Below are 24,923 nucleotides of genomic sequence, written 5' to 3' on the forward strand. Positions count from 1 at the left end.
TCGGTGTGTGGCAGACCCGACAAAGTCAAAAGTCTTCATATTTTGAAAAACAAAAACTGAGGTTATGAAATAAAGCATTTTAATTAAATTCTAAAATCATCTCAAACTATTTTCACACAGGATTTGAATCTCAAAAGAAAAACAACAGAGGGAAAAAAAGAACATCAGAAATTGGCATTTCTACAGTGAACAGCTGGGCAGGCCGAAACAAAGTTGGCCTGGCGAACTTTCTCGAGCTTCTGGTGTCCATCTATCAAGCAGCAGTGTGTTTCAGCGCAAACTCCACCTCACGCTCTCGGCCGAAAACCCCCAACGAGGGAGCTCCCATCTTCTCTCAGTATGTTGCACACAACGGATAAGCAAGACAGAAAGAAATCCACTAAATGTTAATAAAGACAACAGGGAGGTGTTGAAAAGAATGATCATAATCAGAGGGAAACAATTTACAAAAACAAGACAGTTGTCATGATGATCATCTTGACTTGATTAACTCAAGTGGAGAACATAGTCGGACGAAATGCAGAGCAGGTATTCAGATGCCGTGAGAAGTGGAAGCTTGCATCTGCGAGAAGATTCATTTTTGGTGCTCGCTTTGACAGAATTCAAAGGAAGGAAGATAATAAAGCAGAGCTGTGACTACGTAACCCGAACAAGTAGAGGGAGACTGACTGATGAGACATGAACCCGTTCAAACCTTGAACATCTCCAGAGCTTAACACCCATTTGTCTAAACAGTGCTTGATTCATTTTCTGTCAGGAATCATTTTTTCAAATTCCCTTTAAACTTTACAGTACAACACAAACTAACAGTGCACAATGGGGCTCCCGGCTCAAGAGCGGAGGGTGAGAGCATTTCTACCTCACGCCGCCGCTTGACGTTTAAGTCTTTTTCGGTCCGCTTACCCACACCGAGTCCCAGAGAGAGTATCCAGAAGATCCGAATGACGCACAAGGAAGGCTTGCCAGACTCAGTCCTGCCCTGGATCCTTAGCCGGACCCCCGTCTAAGTAGATCTTGAGGGCTTTCTCTTTCCGTGGAGAGTAGCTGACCCGATGTCCAGTCTTGAGGAGGCGACTGCTTTCCTTCTTCATGAGTTCATTGCGCTCATCTTCTGATAGCTCCATTGGCTCCTCTGTGCTATCCCTGCACGCAAACATAGTAATGATGGTCTCACATGCAAGTCATGCTCGAATGGGAGGAAAATGATATTCAAAATAATCCATGCAGAAAATGCTAAATTATCCTGAGAGAAAATTAGGGATGGGCGAGCTCCGATACCGGGCCTTATTTCAAGGGATCAGTACTCGTGACAGCCCTCTTGTGGCTGTTTCACAATCAGGAACTCAAAATTAGAAAAACAGAAAATTGATATTCATTTCATGTAATTTTAAGGAAAAATGCTATATTGGGATGTATTGGTCTTTCTTTAAAATGATCTGTCATTTTTGGGGCGGAGAAATTTTGTGTCAGAAGTAGGCTACTAGTGGTTTGAAAAAAGTGTCTAACATCCCTAGTGATTCCTAAATGACCATCTTACATATTAAAAATAAGCTTTTAATCCGTTTTTCTTGGAACAATTTTGTTGAACGGTTCTGCCTCGTAATTGTTAACATTTTGCTTTATTTAGAATAGAATAGAAGTTTTGTATCTTAACATACACCCAACCCACTAACTATAAGCAGTTCAGCTAACGAGAGGATAGTCGAGATAGGAGAGAGAAAAGCAGCAAAGTTTGTCCGTCAGGAGTTAGCATAGCAGCTAACAGAGCTAGCAAGTACTCAAGAAAATAATTTGCATCAAACTGCAACCTGTTCCTGTAATTAGAGTATTAAAATTAATTAAATTAGTATTCATCTAAAGCTTAACTTTTAACATTATTATTTTGTTTGTTGATAATACAGTGATTGACAGGGGTGACCAACTCCTGTCCTCGAGGGCCCCTTATCCTGCATGTATTAGATGTTTCCCTCCTCCACCACAACTGATTCAAAAGGTCAGCTCATCAGCAGGCTCTGCAGAAGCCTGATAACAATCGATTTGAATCAGGTGTACTGGATGAGGGAAACATCTAAAACATGCATGATAGGGGCTCTTGAGGACCGGACATAAAATATCTCATTAAAAGTGTACACTGATGGTTGAGCTTGAAAACATATCCGTATAGTAGAGAAAAAAAAAGATCCAATACGCTTGTGCTTTTCTTGATCACACGGGTTATGAGAGCTCCTACCTGTAAAAGACCACGGCCCCATCATCACAGATGTACAGGGGCCACATGTTTAACGCCGACACCTTGGGGTTCCAGTCCAAATCCTGATGGATCTCCAGCACAGAAATGTCGCAGGGAAACGTTCCTCGACCCTGCACATAGCACATACAAGGACCCTCGGTAAGATTAAAAAGACTAACCGGGAAAAAAAAAAAGTTATGGATTTAGGAGGAAGCATCTCACAAACCTTTGCAAACTCCAAATTTTCAAGATGGATACCACTAATTTCACTGAGCTACAATGACAAAGAAGAAAAAGCTATGTTAGACTCTCAACTTAAAAGTAGTTGTTTCACCACAATCAACTGAATTTAGCAGCAGGGCAGACAATACCTTCTCCTTGAGTTCCTCAACATTACTGCTCTCCAGAATCACTTCCTGGAAGGATCCCAGCTTCATGGTGGACGGGTTCCACCTCCGGGTCAGGATGGCCAGCTGCGACATGGACTTCATCTTCTCGTGTTCTGAAGAAGTGGTCAAAAGATACTTCAGGCAGCAAAGCAAACAGCACTTGGGTGCAAGCTTGAGTTTCAATTAGTCACATTAGCTTTGGAGTTCATCATCAGGGTCTACAAAACCTTTTTCCCTCTACCTTTGATGAAGGTCTTTTAAACATTTTTCATCTTTTTTTCCTTTTAATTATTTTAGAACATTTTTTTACTCTAAATGTTTTTTTCAAATTTGCTGTCTTATGTTTTAACATTGTCAATGTATGTTCTTTTTGTAACCTACGTTTGTTTTCTCTGCTTTGCTCTTAATGTTAACTGCTGTGTTTATAGGTGGCATCTTTCCTTGTGTAAAGCATTGAGTTGCCCTGTGTATGAAATGTGCTATAGAAATAAATAAACTTGCCTTGCCCGAACGGTAGTCGCAGTTTTAACCATGTTATGCATATAACTAAAATGTAGCTAAAATAATCATTAAGAGTGCAGACATTGTCCCAGGTTGAACTGGCATAAAGTGGGCACAACTAACACAGCATTGTGGTGCAATCATTCACAATACTGGAATACTCTTCAAAGTATTGTGTTGAAGGATAGTGTCTATGAACTGATTAGTTACTACCTGTAACTTGTAATTTATTCATGTTTTTTGGGTAATTCTGCTGGCTTTGCTCCTTCTCTTTCACGGGTGGGCAAACTTTTATGCTCAAGGGCCGTGATGATTTTTTTTATTATTATTGTACATTCAGTACTATATAAGGGCTAGGTCATTTGTAGATGAGGATAAACATTTTCCTAATGTAAAAAATAATTTAATTAAATAATAAAATAAAATAAACCATTCTCATTTTTACATTATGATCAACTCAAAATCAACAGGCAATTATTTAACACAATATATAATTTGTAAATTTTGATTCAGTATGTCAAATTGTTTATTTCACAAATACATTATTGAAATAAAAAAAAAAAAAAATTTAATGACTAAATCTGTTGTAAAAACATTAAATGTGTTTTAGTTAAGTTGAATTAAGGGGGCCACAATAAATGCAACAATTGTTAAAGGACTTAAGGGCCAGATTTAAAACCAGAGAGGGCCGTACGTGACCCATGAGCCATACTTTGCCCATCCTGTTCCATTGACGGCAAAATGTCGAACGATTCGGCCGAGCGTGACTCAAATGAACTGTCCTGGAAAAAATTACATTTGGCAGCTCTTCGCTAGCACACTATTTGATTGAACACTAAACATTTAATGGACAAACTGTGACCGCGTATCAAGTTTTGAAGCTCCACATACACATACTGAATTAGATTCGTTTTTTTAATTGAACCACAAAAACATGGGGCAATTGTCAAAGAAAGAGCGGTTTGCCACAAAGCCCAGTAGAGATCAGTTGTATTTATTACTGAAATAATTACCTTTGAGGATTTCCAAGAAAACCTCCCAGTTGGAAGAGATGCTGATGTCTTCTTCATAAACATGGTAGTCCAGAAATACCGTGCCTGGATTCTTCCATGTCTTTTTCCTGAGACGTACCCTGCGCATGAAACAATACATTTGTTTGGTGTGCATGCAACATCTCCTCATTCATGTGTGGGCTTACCGGTCAATGCTGAGGTCAAGCTTGCACTGCTCTCTCAAGAGAGGAAGCAGCTCCTCCTTGGACTGTCTGACAGTCATGCCCTTTGCAAACACCGTGTCCACTAGAAATTTGCAGGGCTACACAGCACACGGGAAAGACAACAATTAGCTCACCTCACTTGCAACCGGAGCTTTTTTATTATTTTTTTTTTTTTAGCTCTCCCTCTCACCTCTTGTTCATTTACTAGCAGTTGATACACTTTTACTCGGTATTCACCCTTTTTCAGGGCTCTCCCAAGCCGAATGGTTATCTGCGGGATGTAATGACATTCAATGTGCTAACTCAAATGTAACAGAGTGCAATCAATGTTGAAAATGGACCCTGACCTTGTTGTCGTCAGAGAATGACGATAGTGTTTCGTTGAGCCGTACGCTTTCAAACTCCTGGTTGTTGGCGTAAACCCGAAACACTTTAAATTGGGTCGAAGCGACGCCGACGTAAGGCTCCAGATTGTGTTTGAATGCTGCCAACGTTATCCTCTTGTCCACGTGAACCACTAAACCTGAGGAACAGAACAGGAAGCAATTCAATGCTGGCAGAGCTATTTTTATCGCCAAAACACAGGTGGTGTTCAGGTGGTTGTTGTTTTTTTTCCATTTCAGGTATCATTCAGGCAGACGCAAGGCCATCAGTATTTGACAGTTTAGGCGTGGCAGTGTTTTTAAGCATAACTGGCTCACCAACTGACAATGAAGCAGTGATGCAAAATTGCTGCCTGGCAAAAGGTTTTTCTATACCTAACTGCACAGAGCAAATTGGAGAAGCACCAAAGTGGAGTACAATTTACGCTATCCATAGCTAAATATCTCAAATTTCTCTTGACAAACAACACAGTGGAAGCTTTGTTACTCCCACCACTGATGAAAACACTGAACTTTCCCGAGGAGGCGAAGTGAAGGAAAGTCTGAGCATCAACATAAGTTTGATCCAGCTCTTTGTAGAGTGATGAAGCTTTACCAATCAGGTTGTCAAAGTGGAATATGGATGTTTGGTGTGCAATGTTACTAGGTTGAGTGGACCTCTCTCTTCCGCGATATAGCCGTAACATCGACATTTCTGACACACTCCTCAACTGCAGCTAATTCTTGCCAGGTGGCAATTTTGCAGCGTTGCTCCAATCTCAATTAAGTAACCAAGGGCAAGCCAATGATGCGCTTACAAAAACTGCAAAACCCAAGCTGTCAAATGATGAAGTCCTCACCTACATCTGAATAATATCTGAGACAAAAAACTGAAGAAAATTTAGTGTGCAGTGACCTTTGGTGTACCATATGTCTGCTCACACGTGGAAATATTATTATGTATAGTGTTTGAACAGTCTTTCATGTCATCTTATAGGTAATGTAGCTCATTCCAGTAAGAGGGCACAATAGGAATTGAGTTCCTTTCTTTTGAGATTGTTGCCTTCACTTATGACTGCTGGGGTATAAAGATAGCAAAACAATTCAACAGTGTCAAATCGACAGGGCTACAGATAAAACAGAAAGGATCATCCTGAACTACCATTTTGTCCTCATGACATCAGATAAAGCACCAAACTTTTTTTTCCACATTTACAATAACTGTGGCCCTATCAATGAAGCATGCACAGACTGAATGAGCAACTGGGCATCAACATTACACAGGCTCTAATCAACTAAATGGAATCAAATCAAAGAGGAGTACTTGGCATAACATAGATGTTTGTGCTTCATGTATTTCTTCAGGGGCATCTTGGTGCCAAAGAACTATGTTGAAGTAAATTAAGGCGCTTCATTTATAGTAAAGTATAAGCTTTGCCACCTCGTCCCCATCACCTGAGGAGCAACACTGTAGTTGTAGCTTTACTATAGAGAAGAAATAAGAAACAATAGATTCATTGAGTTACATTGTGAATAGAAAGTTCATACATTTTTGTGAATTGCAGGCAGAGTCATCCTGGGAACAAGGTTCTGTCCTGAAGTACAAGTAATGTGCTTCCGATTTCATCTTCCCATTGTCATCATACTCGCTGTCGGTCCCAGAGTCTTCCTCCGCAGTGTCCCAGGTCTCTTTCTTGCCCTCGTGAGCTTTGGAGCGACGGCTACTAGTGATGCTGTGTGAGTCTAAGCCATTGGCCAGCTGGATGGGACCACTGTCGGCATTGCACAGCGTGTCACTACTGTGACTGGAGCTCAGGATGTCGCTGTCCACTGAACTGGTGCTGCGGTCATTGTTTACCTCAGAGTCTGAGCGCTCCTCGCAGGCAAAGTGGTTTTCTGGCTCAGATGAGGCACTGCCCCTGCACACAGTCGTGCCCCCGAGCCGGTTTTCTAGATCTCTATTGTCTGCGGCCACACAGGGTGAGTTTGAGTCCGCCTCTTGGCTCGGGGATTCGATATGTTCAAAGTCGCTGGCGTCGGAGCTTTTCTGGCTGTCGCTGGTGCTGGATCCCTGCTGCTGCTGCTGCTGCTGCTGCTGCTGCAGCAGAGACAAGTTCTTTAACTTTTCGGTGCTCTCCTCAAGGATAGCCTCGACTGATTTCCTGTTGCCTTTTGACCCTTCAAAGGGCACATCTGAGTCACTGCCAACCTTTTGGCAAATAGTTCTGCAGGCCAAAGTGCCAGGGGACTGTTCAGGGAGCAAGACCAGCAGTCGAATTGTATTTCCGTGGCGATCTAAAAGCTTCCACAGCAGCGAGTCAGTGAACGCGACCTGATGATCGGTTGACTCGGAACTTTCCACAAAAATCTAATAGAACACAAAATGTAGAAGACAGGGAGGGAATCAATGTTTACAGGTGTTAAGATTCCTTTTTCAAACCAAACAAACAAAAATACATGACATGAAATTATCTTATAAGCCATAATTAAAATGCAAATCCAGACCTTGTTACTCCTGAAGAAACCTTCGGCTTTCAGTGTCTTGTTTGGAACATACAGTAGCCGCAGGTCATTGTAGCAGCGCTCCAGAACCACACGCATTGTTTCTGCTGATAGCCCTGTAGCCTGAAGGCAAGCACAGATGAAGTATGTAACTCGCAGAAACCGGTTGGTGTAAGGGAACAAATGACTACGGCTGCACCTATTGAACATTTATAAAATCAACCATTCTACCCATTATCCAATTGATTATTTGAATTAAAAAAACAGCATCATTAAACAGCAAAATGTGCATGTGATGTGCAGGTATTATTGTACATCCTCATGTTTTACACTATAAATATTTGTGAATTTGAGTGTGTGTGTGTGTAACTTTAAAAAGGTGGGGCCTGGCCTGTGAGCGTGTAGAATTCACTGTTGTGAACTCAGGTTATCCGCTGGCTGTTAACTGGCTATGTCAGTCTGCATGTTAAATGCATGTGCTTATGTGTTTATTTTGTTACTATTTGTTGAAAACAGCTATCTAAAGTGCACTGGAAGCTGTTATCGATTTTTGACAACTTGCTCTCAATTCATTTGAATTAGCAGTGGTAAGCTATATTAAATTAGCTTACAGCGATATCTTGTGTTTTAGTGATGCAGTCAGTATTTCAGTAGACAAAATGCACTTTATCTTCTTTTTAAATGTGAAATCATCCCAAACTTTGCATATCCTACTATGCACTCTTTTTATTTGGCTCGCTACCTTTACACCAACTAATTTTACCATATAGTGTACAATTTTTTGGGTGATCGAATTACTCTAGTTAATCATTTCAGCCCCAGACGAGAATCTTTGATTTGAGAACGGACAGAAGTAATAGTCAGAGAGGGAAAAGTGACTTGTGAACCTGTGCAATAAGCTGCTTGAATTCAGTGATGGTCTGATTCAGGTAAGCCCGAACACTGATGGGAGGGGCGATGGTTTCGGTTCTCAGATCCACAGCATGAACCTTCACCATAACCTCTGTGGGGGGGGGAAAGCACCACATCCACACATAGAAACATGTGACAAGGAAATGCAATTCTCATTACATACTTCGCCATGGTCATTTATTCTGTGCAATAAACTTTTCGCGGTATGTCAAAGTTGTTTGAAACAGTGTCACGTGGAAGTGAATATCAATTCAGAACAAAAGAAAATTAAGTAGCGCATTGTAGTTATGTTTAAAAATCAGTGCATATGTTTCCAGGGGCCATTTTTAAACAATTATTTTGTTATTGTTGTTCTTATCCTCTATAAAAGTGGGTAAGGACTGAGCAACAATCGGGAAATGCAACCAGGAAGTTTTGGGGTAAAACTTGTACAATTTAAAGTGTAGCAGGCTCCTCACCTCCAGGTTTGTAAGGCAGGAATGCTTGCTCTGGCCGGCGGGTCTCCAGCAGCAAGTCGAACATGTAAGAGGACTTGACTCCTCCGAGCAGAAGGCCCATGGGTGTATCCTCCTCGCCCTCGTAGGAGCGCTCGAGGTACTCGTGAAACTCATCATACTTCACCAAGCGACAGCAGTCCAAGGGGACCGTTTCCTCCAGCTCCATCAGCTGAAATACAGTACGTGACAAAGTTGACCACCTTTGTCCAGTTGAACGACTGTAAACAAACAAACCTTGTAGGCCATTTCTGTTGCTTCCAGAAGAGTTTTGTCCTTGTGCACTTCCAGCTTGCTCTCCACCATCATCTTGGAAGGGTGCATGCAGAAAAGCTTGATCTAAAGTAATGAATAAGAGCGATCGATAAAACAAATGCAGAAGCAGTGCATCACTGGATTGATACCCACAGCAGATATTGAATCAAGCCAGTGGATCCATTTGTTTACCTTGCAAGTGTTGCGCTCGATCTCTCTTTGTCTCTTCTCCTGCTCTTCAGACTCTTTCTCCTTCTGAACCAAACTCTTTATGTGCTCTGGGAAGTCATCCACAGCTAAATACTCTTCCAGACAGGAGACATGTATAGTATTGATTCAAAGGCAATGGAGACAGTACACAAACACTGTATTTCAGTTAATGCATTTAAGACAAGTGCTACAAGTTGTAGGCTGGAAGCTTCATTCAAGAGTTTAGAAACTAAGTCTCAAGTGTCAGAAAAAGAATAGTTAAAACAATAATTCCAGGTTTTAACAAGTAGGGAAAATCTACTTATGATTTTTATTTTTTTGTGGCTCTGATTTAATTATGATTAAAAAAAATATTTGTAGTGTTTATCCTGGTTTGTTCTTTACAACACAATGGTTTATTGACAAAATAGTAGCATGACTTTAAACAAATACAATTGTATTTTAAACGTTCAACATGACAGCTACATTTTAAGCTAATATACCGGTACTTTACGGATACATTTTTTTTCTGAAATGAAATCTATTACCGGTACGCATGCTTGAGAAGCTGAGTAATGTTTCAATCTTTTGATATGCCCCAGTGGCGCTATCATATGTCCACAGCAAATATGTTGCGCCACGTACAAATCAGTTTGTCACACGTGCCCGTCTACCAGACACATTCTACAGCCACCTTACCTCAGTGCTCTTGTGAAAGTGTAGAAGTAACTAAATCAGTTATTTGCTGTTTTCTTTTCTTTTCATATGGACTGAATAATGAGTGCTTTTCTCAGTGGACTTCTTAGTTCACTTTCACTTTGATAGCCTGCCTGTAGACTCCACCATATGATTTAGCTTGAAACAAGTTTGCATTTCGCCTTTTACCTGACACACTAGTCTCTCGTGTATGGGATCATAATGAGTTGTGTAACAAGTTGAGCCTGTCAGATGTGCTACTCTTTCGCAATAGTCAGACAATTGCATACATTACAATAACGCAATCATTTTATCACCGTTGTATTCATTATCTGGTATTTATTTACCTTTATTTTTTAATCACATTGTGATATTAATCATTCAGCTCTAATTGCTTTCCTATGACATCTCATTTAATGATATACGTAGCATTTAACTTTGCTTCAAGCCTTGTTATTGAATGCGCCTATAACAGCTAGGGAGGGTTCCTTACAAATCATTGATACAGTTGCTTTGCATGGAAATGATCAACAGTGGGTCAAGAAAAAGCTACAGTCATTCCACTGGTAACACAAATTAGTGTTTATAAATGTATAGATTTCTTACTTGCATTCCTTGAGGGATCTTTCAATCTATAAATCAGCATATAAGCATTTGTGGAGCTGTTGGAGGGGAAAAAAACATACACATTAACAAGAAAATCATATTCAGTTAATGTATAGGTCTTCAGAAGGTTAAAAATAACTGTCAAGTAAAGACAATCTACAACATCAACCTGGCAAAGGCACTGGAATAATATCCTCTAGTCCCTGAGGACCCCCCATAGGTCTTTCTGATGTCCTCCTGGGTGATCTATCAAAAAAAAAGAAAAAGAAAAGAAAACACATCAAACAGGAGATACTTTTGATAATAAAGTTCTCGTCTTAATACTGGGGACAGTGGTTGATACTGACCTTGCTTACATGCTGATCATTGAAACTGTACCACTGGCCATCAGAGAAGGATTTGATGCAGGCGTAGTAGTGCCCGCCTGCGGCACTTCCCGAATGGACCATGACGGAGAACAGCTCAAAGCTCGGCAAACTCTGACAAAATTGTTGGAATTTTTTTTTGCTCAGACTAAAGCAACAAGCAATAATGACAGCATAAACAAAGTATGAAAAAGGTAAAGAAATCATTCTTGCTTTTTACTTTTGTGGAGCTATTAAAAACATCCCACTATGTAGTTATCCCTCAGGGATAAAATTAGTGTAATGATAAATACTGATATGATATGTTAAAAATGCAGCAACACCTGCTACTACCAGCATTTGCCATCATATACTAAACTAAACTATTTTGTCCTCCCTGATCGCATGGTGTGCAGTTTCAACGTGTGCTTGCTTCAAGCTGCATATTGACACTCCCAGTTAAAGTTTACTGTAAAACTAACTAATAAAAGAATTACACTTGTATCTTAAAGAAATCACATTGCTTACTCTGCTATCTTAATGCTAACACAATGCAAAACACTAACAACTGGCTAAAAAAAAATGGCGCCGATGTCACAGTATAAACCTTTAAAGCGAAAATTGACATTTTTCTTGATCTTCTCAATTGTGTCACGGCATTCTGATTAATATTACATGTGTGCAATATGAATTAAGCAGCAAAATCCCCACACTTTTATCCATCTCAGGGGACAGCCGTTTTGCTACCTGCTGTCGACTAAAAACGACATCACAGTTGCTCTGGGCTGGTAGCAACCACTCACAGCTCACCTGTTTTTGAAGTTTGGACATGTGGCATTTGTAAGCTGAGCCCTAAGGCAACGTGATGTCATTTTCAGTCAACAACAAGAAGCAAAATGTCCGCCCCTGAGATGGATAAAAACGCGGTGGATTTTGCTGCTTCATTCAAATTCTACAAACAAAATATTGATTTGAATATGTTTTTTAAACTAGCGGGGCTACATAGAATGTACTGTATTACTGTGAAGAATGTCTTTGACTTCCCCTTTAAATAACTAATATTTGAACACAAATGGCACAGCAACATATACAGAAAGCCCGACTCAGTCTGAATACGCCAACATTTTCTTTCTACTCGGCAAGAAAATAACTATATTACTTCAGCTTTGCCGCGATGTTCTTTTTTGAAAAAGTGGTATCAGTGCATCCCTAATGCAAATTTAATTGGTTAAAGGCAAAAAGTTTCAAATGAAAATTTTAATTAAATTGCACTGACCGTACATTTCCTACAACAATTGAAATCTGTGAAGCAAATACCTTTGGCTTCAAGACTCTCTCTCCACTGCTGTCCAGGCAAATGCCCTCATCCACACAATCATCAGTGGAGAAATCATTGCTCAGCTGGTCACTGTGGCAACTGCCTTCATTTTCTGCTCCACTGTCAGTACAGCTTTCAGTCTGAGGGGACTTCTGCAGATGCCATTTAAACAAAACACAATAGAAAGGATTTTTGTTATGGAAAAACGGACATGCGCGCAACTATACTGAAGATTGACATGAAAAATCTGCACTTGTTAAAATGTAGGTTACGGCCTGTAAATCCTCAGCTTACACGTTCCTACCACTACTGCTCTCACCTCATCCTCCACATCAATGAATGGACTCATGTCAAGTTCCTCAGGGAAAGTCATGCTGTCATTGAGCTTGATGCGATGCATAGTGGTATAGTCAAAATCAAATCGCTTCAGCTGCAACGTCAGCAGGTAGGGAAAATGCAGAAACCTCAAACCCTGTTGTAACGAAAGAGGTGGATTTGAGGAATAACTCAATTCTCAGAAAGCCTCCTCTACATTCTGCATACAGATTGTGCAAACTCATTCATAGTGAGCTCACCTTCCGGGCATCACATTTCTTTTTGCAGCGTTCGCAGAAGTACTGGTTGGGCCCATCTAGAGTTTCCGGCTGGATGAACGCCTGCAATGCCTCCTCCTGCAGCACCAAAATTCAATTCAGGTTTAAATTGTATTCTAATTAGCACTCCCGTGACACCGTTATATGAAATGAGAAAAAATAAATGAATGTAGAGGAAAACGTACCACAGTGCCATATGCCTGACTGGCCCCAAAGGGTCTTATTACAAGAGGGATATCCAAGTAAGTATCAATCCTCCAGCTCTCATAGCCACACTCCAGACAGCGGACGTAATCCTTCAACTTCCCCTGGTACAGCTGGTTGATCAAGTCAGCCTGAAGAGAGGAATGCAGCCAGGCCTTCATTGACATGATTCATGGTAAAAATCCAAATCGCATAAAAATTGAAGAGACAGTCATGATGAAAAGCCACTGACATTTCACATATTCTTAACGCCATTTGTTTGGCCCATGACAGGAACAGTCATACAGAGGCAGCTTTTTGACATTTCCATGAAGCCTGTACTGTTGTGACATGTCAGCATGCCATTTTTGTTTTCACTGAGGTGCCAATTTTGGAAAGATTCTTTAACCACACTGAATGTCTAAATTCAATTTAAACTCCTATCACAGTAAGAGGTGGTAATATCTCTGGTTTGCCTGTCAGGCAAAAAAAAAAAAAGCACCACCATCCAAGCCTAAATTGTTATGATGTACAGTATTCCATGTAACTTTCAACAGAATCCAAACATTGATGAGCACACATACTGTAAAGTCATATTTCTTGTGTGAGTATCTATCTATGTCTCATTCTAAATCTGCATTGACTGCAGGGTGAGAACAGAAGCAGCAATGAGTTTCAACTGGATTTGATCGAAAATGCACATTCCGCCACAAGATCATGTATTCATTCGGTATTACAATAAACCTCTTTTTAGCTATTAAAATTCTAAGTAATAAGTACTGGCTGAGGTCTGAATTCTTCAGACAACTTTTTGTACATATTCTGTTATTTACAATTTTTAAAGCTTCTGACTGACATTTGGCTAGGATGACTTTACAAGAGTTTACTGTATAATTACTTTCAAACTAGACCATACAGAACATCTTCATATTTCATCTCAACACGGACAGAGGAATGGCTTGTGGAAAATATAAACAAATCTCCCACAGGATATTTATTAAGTAAGTGGAATTATGTTTAATGATAGGCAATCACAAGCTTATTTGTCTCATGCGCAGCCATGTGGTCTGCACAGACACAGACCTAAGTGTGTGTGCAATCTTGCCGTCGGTAATCTTAAAAAAAATTGTGGTAAACCCTACTGGTAATTTCCCTTTTCTCACAAAAATCCTTTTGTTTTGTAGTGACGTGGGGCTGATTTTATGTTTGTGCTTTCTCCCACCTGTTCTGTTTGCTTCCACTTTTGCTCCAGGGCATCAAACATGACCCTGCAAAGTTCTTGCACATCATGTTGTTGCCAAGCTGGGATACAAATAAAAAAAGATTAATACCCTGACAAGTGATGTTTCCTCCTCAAACAAAATCATTCCAGCCATGGAGTATGAAACATTCACCTTCACTACTGTCCCATCCAAAACTTCGCGTCACATCGGTGGTCTCTATGGCACGTTTCTTACTTGTCTGGAGAAGAATGAACAGTCTTTGCAACTGGTAGGGAATGCTCGTGACTGGGTCCTCTTCTGAGTCCTCAAACTCCCAGCTGAATAGGCAACAATTGCAAAAGCAAACTCTACATATGGCTTTTGAATACAGTATTCCACAGCTATAATAGTAATTCAAGCCTTCTTAACTCATTTGCTCCCAAAAATATATAAACACGCTCCATTTTAAATATTGCCGTAGTCCCAAAAACATATTTATGGCTTTTTTTTCTGCTAGAGCACACAGAAGGCTTTGATACAGCCTCTGACTGAAGAGAACGCTTAAAGCAATGGTAGTTATTACAAAAACAAATGTAGGCAGAGTATAAGCACTCAACCAGGGCCATGTTGCAAAAAGGCTCTTTTCTCCAGTTTTTAAACAGATTTGTGAATAATGATGAAACTTAGCTTATTCTTTTCTATTCATTCTAATGCTAATTGCTGCAAAACAGAAACAGATAATTAAATTAATATTTTTTTAATTAATTAATAAAAATTATATTAATATTTCTAATATATATTTTTCCTGATGAAAGAAGAGACTCTCATCTTTCTTTTGGTAGGTTCCATGTCTTTATAGCAATAAAACACAATATTCTGTGCGCCTTGCAGTAAAACAGCCATGAGCGAAGGGGGTTGCTTCAGTAAAAGTGGCTGGGAGTGAATGAGTTAAGAGACCCCACCTCCTAAAGTCACAAAGTCAATGTGTAGATTATTATCTATATGTTATGCTTTTTTGTGTTCAAATATGTGTACAATGTGTTTAAAAAGTTTGTGCTAGTAAGTTCAATTATAAAAAAAAAAAATACAACCTCTTTATATTACGGCTTTTCACCTATTGTGGGTCAAAGTGGAACCGTCTTGACTTACTTGTACAGCGCATTTCTGAACTCCGGGGTCATGAACAGTGTTTGTAGAAGACTGTTCAAATAGCAGGTCATTGCTTGGTTGACCAAACCCACGTAACCTAGCGTGATGGAGAGAGCAAACTAAGAAGATAGCTGAGATTGTACAAAAACATCACCCATTTTACGGGTGACAACGCCTCACCCGTCTCAGATTTGTTGAGAATGGAGGTGTAAGAGTAAGAGGGGCTGCTGCAATCACCGCTGCAGCCAATGGTGCCGTCTCTGGGCAGGGGCCCAATGAATCGCTCCTGGGAGCTATCATCCAATCCACTGCTATCTGCTGCTCCGGACTCCTCCTGAATGCATGGACATACAGTAAAAGAAAATGGAAAGTTTTTGTAGTAAATAAAAACACAATCTCATGTGAGTTATCCTATAAACATACTGCCAAACTTGGAACATTTTAACGTGAACCTGATGCACTGACGCAAACATTGATCATAACATTAGCCCCACAGGTTTGTACCATAAACACTAGGCACGATGGTTGCATTACGTTGTTCACCTCTCGTCTTACCTGATGTACCCATCACACTAGAATAGAGTCATTCGAGACTCATGAGGCCACATGGCAAATTTCCATTGTTCCTGAGTCTAACCTTTGTGCTGCGGTCAGACCGAATGTGAGCTGAGCGTTTCTGGCGGTGCGTTTCCATTTATAGTCAATGCCGTTCATTCAGTCAGGCGGGGTTGCGTGCCAGGAGGTGTGGATGAAGCAAACATTTTGCTCCTTCGCTCATTTTTCCGTGACCAAGCACGAATGGAGCAGGGTTGAAATGAAGCAAATCTGGCAAAACATTTTTTCCCCTCTATTGGAGGAAAAGGAGTAGCCCCTCCTCTTCTCGCCTCGAAGCAACACCAGTATAGATACTAGGGGTGGGAATCTTTGAATGTCTCACAATTCGATTCGTAGTAATGATCTATTTCAGTCTGACTCGCTAATGCTAATTAGTGCGCTACTCGCGGCACTTTTAGCACTCAAAAGAACGGCTTCACGCTGAAAACAAACTTTTATTGGAATAACTTAATCGTGACTTTTCCTTCTCCTCTCTAATGTGGCTACAACTTAACAGTGTATTAGACCGTGTGGAACCACACTGCCCCTCAGTGGCCAAACCGGGTACAACATGAACAGCGCTCCAAATAAAGGCACACACAGACAAAGACAAGACAGTATAAAATATTTTAAATATAATCGATTTTTGGGACATTTAAAATCAATTCTGAATTGTACCAAATGAGGATCGTGGTTCTTATGAGAATCGATTTTTTAAACACACCCCTAATAGATACCCTGTGAACAAAAACACGCAAGATGACGTGATTGTGTTCGGTCAGAACCTAGTATGACACTCACTAGCAAACTGAAGAAAAGCATTTCATTTAAATATCTGTGCACAACTTACCGAAACCGAAGCAACCTGTGGTTGTTCTCCATCTTTGTCGGTTAGCTGAAGAAAATTCCTCTTACCACCAGGCTCAAATCCAGAATCCAGAAGCGACACCTCTCCGCTGTGCTCTAGGGGTGTCTAGATAGATGTACAAAAGGAGAAAATTAATCAGATTTTAGTCTTACAGTATTTTTTTTTTTTTTTTACTTTCCAATGAAGGAGATCTTCTGTTTAGTTTAAATTTGTCTTATTCCATAAAAGTTGTTAGTCATGTAAATGCCAAAAGGTGAGTAGACCTGCCACAAACAATTATTTCGGTAGTCGACTAGTTGAGATGTCAGGATTAGTCGACTATTGGATCACATGTGCAGCATATCACAGCAGCAAGCAGCTGCTCTTATATAACCAACAATAGCTTGCACCTTGAATACTAACGGATGATTGCCCAAGACTTTGATATAAAAAATATTCGTACTGAAGTCAGTGAGCATGTCTTCCTGTGCTGCGTGATGACATTATAATGTCAATGCACAAATGAAATCAATACATGCTGTTTATAACCCCGAACTGTATGTTGGGAGTCAGGACCTTTGTAAACCCAAATGAAACAAAAAAAATTCCCACTGAAATTATTTTTGGATAATGCTCAGCATTAATGTGTACAGTATATAAATTAAGTAAAACAGCTTGTAGCTTTCTTCCTGTTAGCGATGCTAATGATGAGCAAGCAGAGAGTGGAAACACGCCATAGCTTAATCTTAGCTGACCTACTCAATGAGATAACAACAGGCACACAACCTAGGCTTTGGCCTGGGTCAGCAGCAGGATTAGCTTGGGCTTCTTTAAGAAAAAGGGGCCAGTATGTACACAAAAGAGCACATGCTGCCCCTCCCCTCTATATTATTCAACATCAGCAAATACGAGCAATCACATTTGGCAAAAACTTTTACACTATGTTTACTTTGTACACGTGAACAATGGTATGTCCAAATCCACTACTTAATCAAACCGTTAGACAATGCGTGAGTTTCAAACACTGCACTACTATCAGCCTAACCAAAGTTCAGATAGAGCACAGCCTAAAGGAAAAATATGTGATGAAACTATGTAAACTGTACAGAACATTTTAAACATTGGACCTGTACCACAAATGAATAAGTTTTTATCGTGTGTAGTTAGTAGAATTTTCCAACCATGTCTTGTGTGTTTCCCCAGGCGAGTTCAAAGGAGCCGTTGACATATCCCGCTTTGTGTGCAACATCTTCATAGAGTTTGGACAGGGCGGTGGATGCTGGCAGGTTGAAGGTCAACCTCTCGTTGACAGTCTTGGCGCAGGTGATGTCCTGGATTATACACAGCACCCGGGGCTCCTCAGCGGCTTTTTGGATCTGAAATACAAGACGATGGGAAGACAGTCATCATGACTGCTTGGCCCCTATGTCACTTCCTGTGTTTAGTCTGTTAAATGATGGCAAAAGTTTGAACTTCATTGATTGCGCAAAGCTTGTTCAACATGAGTCAGAAGACTCCCTCCCGGCATGCCGTGTTACAGATCAAACCTACTTAATACAAGTTGAGTGACATTTTTGAAAAACATGCAGCAGGTTTTTCAGCCAGATTCAAATGAGTCCTTGGCACAGAGAGGACAGAGCTTTTTTTTTCCACTCTCTGTTTGCTTGTTATTTGAGGTTGCTGATGTTTTCTGAAGGTTTAAAATATTGTTTATCATGTCATGTTTCAAGAACCAGACTCTACTTGTAAATCTAGATTACATTAAATCATGATGAATGATGAAGACACAGTGAAAAAAAGAAATCAGAACTTCCTGGTAGATGAAAAATGACAGAAGTCATTTTTAATCTTGGGTTACATTTAACCCAAAGAGCGCGACCCGGGCTAAAATTTGTACCAAAATTACAAATTGTCATGTATAATAAATAACTATATTTTTGTTACCCATTTTACAGTAACTTCAACAAATAAGTAAATTATCCTTGCCTGCTTATTTCAAAACCAGTAATTCATCCATTTGTTGTGCATAAGAAGTAATACCAATGAGATGATGAAACATTTATTTGGTTCCAGTGCCATAACGGACCTCTGAGGAAAGCCACAACTACAAAGTGGCACGTGACAAAAATGAGTTTGACGCCCCTGGTTAGATACAGCATGAAAAATTGAAAATATTTTTCATTGGCCTTTTGCAGCCGGATTCACTAAGTTTACTGGAAACTAATTAACCAAGGAACTCGAGAGAACAGGAAACACACGTGCTCGCGCACATACACCAAGGGTGTCAAAATCCATTTGGCAGAGGTACAAAAATGTCACCATTTGAAAACTTCACATAATCCATTCTGTTTACATTTCCTAACTGGGCAATATGCAAATGTGAAGCTTTGTTTAAAAAGTGGGAGAAATAGTTTGGCTATCAGTACCAGCCCTCTTCATCTTAGACTAGCGTAGTCAAGCAAGGAAGTGATGTCATCATGATGCACATGGCACAACACTCGTACAGCATACTGTTTGCTCACACAGTCGGATGAAGATGGCACACATGGGTGGAATGTAGAGACCACTATGCACCTACTTATGCAGGAAACATTGTAAATACGGTAAATTACAACTGACAGGTGACGTGCAAAAAGCTCATCTATGCTGACTCGATCACTGTTCTAGTTCCAAGGGTGCATGGTGGTATGTCTCAAAACTTTTGTCCAAATTTAATTATGTGTGTAATGTTACCCAGATCTCAAAACTTTTTGCCAAATGAGCGAATATGTTGTGCAACCTTTCGCATTTACCGGTATAAGTAATTTGTCATTTAAAGCCGGTATATTTCCATTAAAAAATGAAAATAGCAAAAGTCATTTCTATTCATACAAATGAAGAAAAACATATATTCACTAATTATAGACCAATATCCCTGCTGCCAAAGTTCACAAAATTGTAGAAAAATTATTTTTATACAGACTGGACAATTTTATTGAGAAACATTGGCTTTTAAGCGAAAATCAATATGGGTTTAAAGAAAAAGGACCACTTCAATGGCAGTCATGGAACTCGTAGAAGCAATATCTACCAACATAGATAGTCAAAAAATACTGTTGAGATTTTTATAGATCTAAAAAAAGCAGTTGATACAATTGATCATTCTATTTCAATGAATAAATTAGAGAGCTATGGCATCAGAGGTTTAGCATATAGTGTAAATGGATGAAAAGTTATTTGGACAATAGATATCAGTACTTACAGCTCAACAAAAACTGTGATATTATTGACGAATTCTTCTCTTTTTTCCTATTTTTTTTTTTACTTCAACTTGTATTTTATACTTGTTATGTGTTTATGTTTATATATTCAATAAACCAAACAAAAAAAAAAGACTAGTTTGTGTGGGAAAACTGCAAAGCATCAAGGCATAGATTTTTCTTTAACTTTTTTTTGTAATTAACTTATTAGAGTACTTTGGTTAATCATTTCAGTCCTACTGTCTCAAAACATTTGCCTACATTTAATTATATTTTATAAGTAATATTGTCTCGAAAACCAGTCGTAGTATACTACAACTATAGAATTGGTCTTTTAATGTACGTAAATCTCTAAGTCCTAATTGAAAACTGTACGGTCCTCATGCGACCACATGCAGCTAGCTACCAACATGCTAAGCTCACTGCACTGCACACAATTGCAAGACACTGCTACCTGGGAAATCCTCTTCATCTCATCAAAAAGACTCTGCCTGCAACTCCAAAACATACCCTAATAATATGGGACAGAGACTTATATAAACAAATCATGTGAAATCCGATTGGTGCATACCAGACTTGTGCTTGAAAAACAATAGTGGTTTGTTAAAGCAGTAATGGGAGTGACATTCATGCTTTTCATGATTTGCGTATTGTAATCGTAGCAAAATGCGAGCGTCATGTTCTATAAAGGAGCTGCAGCTGACAACAACACACGAGTGTATTATGAGATTAAAGGTTATTTTTACCATGGATATAATCACTGGGTAACATTACACACACACACACACACACACACACACACACACACACACACACAGACAAACACTCAGCGACGCAGCACAACTTTAATTTTGTTTTTATTATAGCTATACCTCATTTAAAAGGTAGTAAAGATAATATTAGCAGACAGCAATAAAGGCAAATTGATAAATTGCAGCAAAATGTTAAAACAGCAGAAGCATTCTATTGCATGGACATATTCTATTTGACTTTTGGCAATGTTAACAGGAAGTAACTGAACACTAAAATATCTAACGATGGCAATGAAAGAACCCCCAAAGTGAAAGTGAAAATGTCAACACAGGGTGAGCCGGGTAGTTACATGACATTGAAATTGTCTGGTCGTGTTCTATTTGCCATAACATCATGCTACTGCTACTTAAGAGCAACACACAGATATCATGTTTCTAAATTGGGCTAAGATAAAAAAACAAACAAACACACAAATCATCAAATTAAATATTGCCATACCTTGTTTAGCTAACTACAGTGGTAGTAGCCCTAAGTGATTTTTCTAATTCGTTCAGGCAGCCCTACAGTACTTATTTTGGTTGGTTGGTTTCGACTTCCCGTGTTTGTTCCCATTACTGTTGTCTTGATAGGACTCTCAACCAGAGCAGGTATTGATCATCAACAAAGGACTTTGATTTGTATCTTCTGTATTGTGCATTTGAGTCACATCTGTGGGCCGGTTGATAAGAAGGAGCCCCCAGTAAGGATAGGAAATGCTAGATTAGCTTTTTACTAACCGCCAACTGGTTTGCTGCCATAATGTTAAACATTTCATTAGCGGTTTCAATTTAGAATGTTTTGATAATTAGAATGGTTAATTTACTAATTGCGTGAGCTGAACTTTTTTTTTTTTTTAAGAGCTGCTCACTAATGATATGATTACTTTAATAATTGATTAATCTGTCAATTGATGAATCTAATTTTTTTTTAAACATTCTATCCAAATTTCCATCCCCTTAGTATGCAAAAACAGTGCAACATTTAGAATGACAGTGCAGGAAATGCACAAACATATATTACAATACAGTTACTGCCAGTTTGTTCTGTAACATTGGAGAAAATTTCAAAACACGAGCTGAGTCTGCGGGTGATCTTTTTTTTTAGATTGCCAACTAAAGGCATTGATGTACAAATGCCAATTGTTGGAAAAATTGTATAAGTTATCACATTAGCACTTTACGATTTGCTGCAATTGAAATGCTACATCCACACCCACACCAGATGCATTTTTTTTCATCTTTGTGAGTTTAGTACCGCCTTTTGTTCCCCCTTCTAAACGTGAATACATGCGCAGAGGAGGAGGTGGAGGCAGGAAGTCCTTTGGTGCTGAGGGCATCCACTTCCTCCTTTCTGCAGGAAGACCACTAACTAGTAACCAGCTACATTCACTCTGTTACAATTTTTTTTTTAAATCAATTGTACTTGTCAGAGAAGTTTAAATGCAGCTTAAGCCACTCCGATGCGCAGTAAGATGTCAGTCGAGGCAACCAGGTGTGTCAAAAGTATTTTTCGTCCGTATTTTGTTATCGCTGTTGTTTGTTTTCCATCCTCCCTCAATCCAAACAACCTTGAAACTATTACGGATTACAATTTGTTCTAACTAGCAGTGGTAAGCTATATTCAATTAGCTAATGGTGTTTACGGAGACTTGTAATGGAGTAACTGTACTGCACTGCAAAATGTGAACTACACTATGGCGAGCGATGACTGTAATTCATTATTGCTGTGGTAAAAGTGATTGAAGTGGATATTTTGCCATGACCAACAACTCACCACCTAGCACCATTTTGCCGTGAAACCTGCGAGAACTACTGTACAAGCGCAAATTCTCAGCCAGTGAATGTGCACGATCCCAGGGCATAATGGCATTGGTTATTAACTCATTCACTCCCAGCCATTTTCACAGGAGCAACCCCCTTCACTCCCGGCTGTTTTACTGGATTTTGACTGAATTTGCAAGGCCCACAGAATATTGTGTTCTATTGCTATAAAACATGGAACCTACCAAAAGAAATATTAGAGACTCTTCTTTCATTAGGAAAAAAACTAATTGTTGCTAAATGCTGTTTTGCAGCAATTAGCATTAGAATATAGCTAAGTTTCATCATTATTCACAAATCTATTTAGAAATGTGAGTAACGAGCTTTTTTTCAAGATGGGCCCTGGTTGATCTCTTTTGCTATGCTGCCACCTGCTGGTCGTTTGTGTAATAACTACCATTTCTTCAACTGTTCTTTGCCGTTGAGAGGCTGCATCAAAGCCTAAGAAGTTTTAAAAAGTTTTTAAAAGGTGTATAAATATGTCTTTAGGACACTTAAAACATTTAAAATAGAACACATCTATACGTTTTTGGGAGCAAATGAGTTAAGGCGGTCAGTCTGAAAGAGCGGGGTCACGTTTTCTAATCCTGATCTTTTTGCTGCTGATACTTGGTTTGTTTTTAATTTGGCCTTTCAAAATGACTTAAATGCTTTGATGAAACCCCCAGTGCTATCACATTTAATCAAAAACTACATTTCAATGGCTTTTTTTTTGTTGCGACAGGGCATCAAGTTTTGACAGAAAGTATTAGAGAGGAAAAAGAATGACCTGCAAAAACATGACACTTTGAGAATTGAACCTGGGTTACCTGGATAACGGACCTTTTTCTCAACGAATTGTGCGGGTGCGTTACCATTAAATCAACCGCCACGTTCAAAGCGTTCAAGAAGATGTTAACATTTTATCATGCAGGGCAACTTTACATACGAAGTATACTTAGGTTGGATTTATTACAGATTTAAGACATTTAAATATAGTGCAATGGTCGGATTTTATTTAATTTTAGAAAAGGTCCTTGCTGAAACAATGTGACGTTTGGAGGCGTACGCAAAAGGCAACTGTCACGTGACATCCTGATTCTGAGACAGATTTAGGAACGCGATTCGAATCCCAAATTCCGCTTGGGTTCCAGCACGTACCAAAACAGTTTTGATTTTGCCATCACTAGTCTTAGGTGGCAAAAGAAAATAAAAATTTTGTGAAAAGACAGAAGTGGGTGAAGTTACTAGGGGAACCATGTCCAGTGCTTGGTCCTTAGATTGTCCAATCAGAGCCCTTCCCAAATAGCTATAGCAGGAGAGTTGCCGGTCAAGACAAATTATGCATTGCCCTAAAGTGATTGTTGGGCTTCAAAATCGGAAGTTGCACATTTTGTATTAGTGTATTTGACATTCACGCTCTGATTTAAAAAACACACAGCACTTACTAAGACTGCTAATACTGTCTCCTAAATATAGCTTCTTCTTTTTAAGCTATAGACTGTTGTTCTTCTGTTTCTCGTGTAATTATATGGAGGACTACTTTTTAGTTTTACTTGAGTCAAATTATTCAAAACTAACAGTATGCTATTCAATCCCACCTCTGGAGGGACAGATCACCATTGACTAAACCTACAGGATCGCCCGATTAAGCAAAATGCATAAAGATGACGTTTCATATTTTACTGGTGTTAATTTGCCCGAAAGAAATTGTCTTCTACATTTGACACAAGCCGCAACATAAGAAAAACGGATTCTGAAGTACAGATTTGCACTTATTTCATTTAGATTGACCGTATCTAATAATAGATTAGCAAAGTAGAGAATGTTGCCAATGTTTGGATTTAGCAGACGGCATGCTAGCCAGCAAGCCGCCGCAACTAGTAAAATGACTAAATAGTATTTGAAAATATCGTGTCATCTCCAAAAGTCGCTGCTATTACACGGTTCAATTCGCATGTTAGGCATTGAATTGACACTAACGCTCCAGTTGATTTACAAGAGCTCATTTTGTCGTTAATGTAGTGTCGCTAACGTCAATGTTAGTTAGGCACGATAGGCCGTCCAAGTCATGTTTAGAGGCTAGCAGCTAAGTTAGCCTCTAAACAACAGCCAAGCTTCTTTTTTTTTAACACCTAAAGTGTTGACATCCCACGCATTTATTTTTGCATTCTAGACGTAAAGTAAGGATGACAGCTTAATTGTGCAAGGTGTTTGGTCTTGGATCGGATCGACTCACCTCTTTGGAAACGAACTGGTTCTCCTCGCTAGGCACCATTTCCATTTGTGCGACACTTTAGACAAGCCAAACCCGGATAAGGATGTCAGCGAAATAACTTTGCACGCGTCAGCTGCAGCATGGTTCGCGTCCTCTTGTTTTGACTTTTACGAAGTCTGTAGAGCCTAGTCACACTTGTCCAAACTTGTTGTAGGCTTATCAAAGTGGTATGAAGCGCCTTTCCACTCCCCAAAGCAGCAGAAGTGTTGTTGAGAAAAATGGCCGTTGTACTC

The 24,923-nt window shown here is 39.4% G+C and overlaps 1 protein-coding gene across 1 annotated transcript; it reads right to left on the minus strand.

The window, feature by feature from the left end:
• Positions 1–62: 62 nt before the first annotated feature.
• usp47 (ubiquitin specific peptidase 47) lies at positions 63–24,923 on the minus strand. The gene is made up of 28 exons (XM_077563508.1): positions 24,652–24,923; positions 17,764–17,958; positions 16,586–16,708; positions 15,322–15,475; positions 15,142–15,238; positions 14,185–14,330; positions 14,013–14,092; positions 12,793–12,942; positions 12,590–12,685; positions 12,334–12,486; positions 12,014–12,166; positions 10,700–10,831; positions 10,522–10,598; positions 10,353–10,408; positions 9,054–9,166; positions 8,844–8,945; positions 8,571–8,778; positions 8,088–8,203; positions 7,204–7,323; positions 6,247–7,066; positions 4,684–4,859; positions 4,527–4,607; positions 4,319–4,434; positions 4,134–4,252; positions 2,602–2,732; positions 2,457–2,504; positions 2,231–2,361; positions 63–1,143 (listed from the first exon to the last, which is right to left on the minus strand). Exons 1-28 carry the CDS (start codon positions 24,694–24,696, stop codon positions 969–971), a joined length of 4,113 nt encoding a protein of 1,370 aa, XP_077419634.1. The 5' UTR covers positions 24,697–24,923; the 3' UTR covers positions 63–968.

The sequence above is a fragment of the Vanacampus margaritifer genome, chromosome 4 (genome assembly GCF_051991255.1).
Source record: "Vanacampus margaritifer isolate UIUO_Vmar chromosome 4, RoL_Vmar_1.0, whole genome shotgun sequence".
NCBI classification, from domain to species: Eukaryota; Metazoa; Chordata; class Actinopteri; order Syngnathiformes; family Syngnathidae; genus Vanacampus; species Vanacampus margaritifer.

What these genes read in the sequence shown, in the direction of transcription:
- usp47 (XM_077563508.1), bottom strand. Translation starts at nt 24,696, where the DNA reads ATGGAAATGGTGCCTAGCGAGGAGAACCAGTTCGTTTCCAAAGAG. An exon ending in TCTCAACAAATCTGAGACGG is followed by an intron (nt 15,239 to 15,321) that starts GTGAGGCGTTGT and finishes CCATCACGCTAG; the next exon opens with GTTACGTGGGTTTGGTCAAC. An exon ending in TGCCTGCAATTCACAAAAAT is followed by an intron (nt 4,860 to 6,246) that starts GTATGAACTTTC and finishes TCTGTTCCTCAG; the next exon opens with GTTTAGTGGTTCACGTGGAC.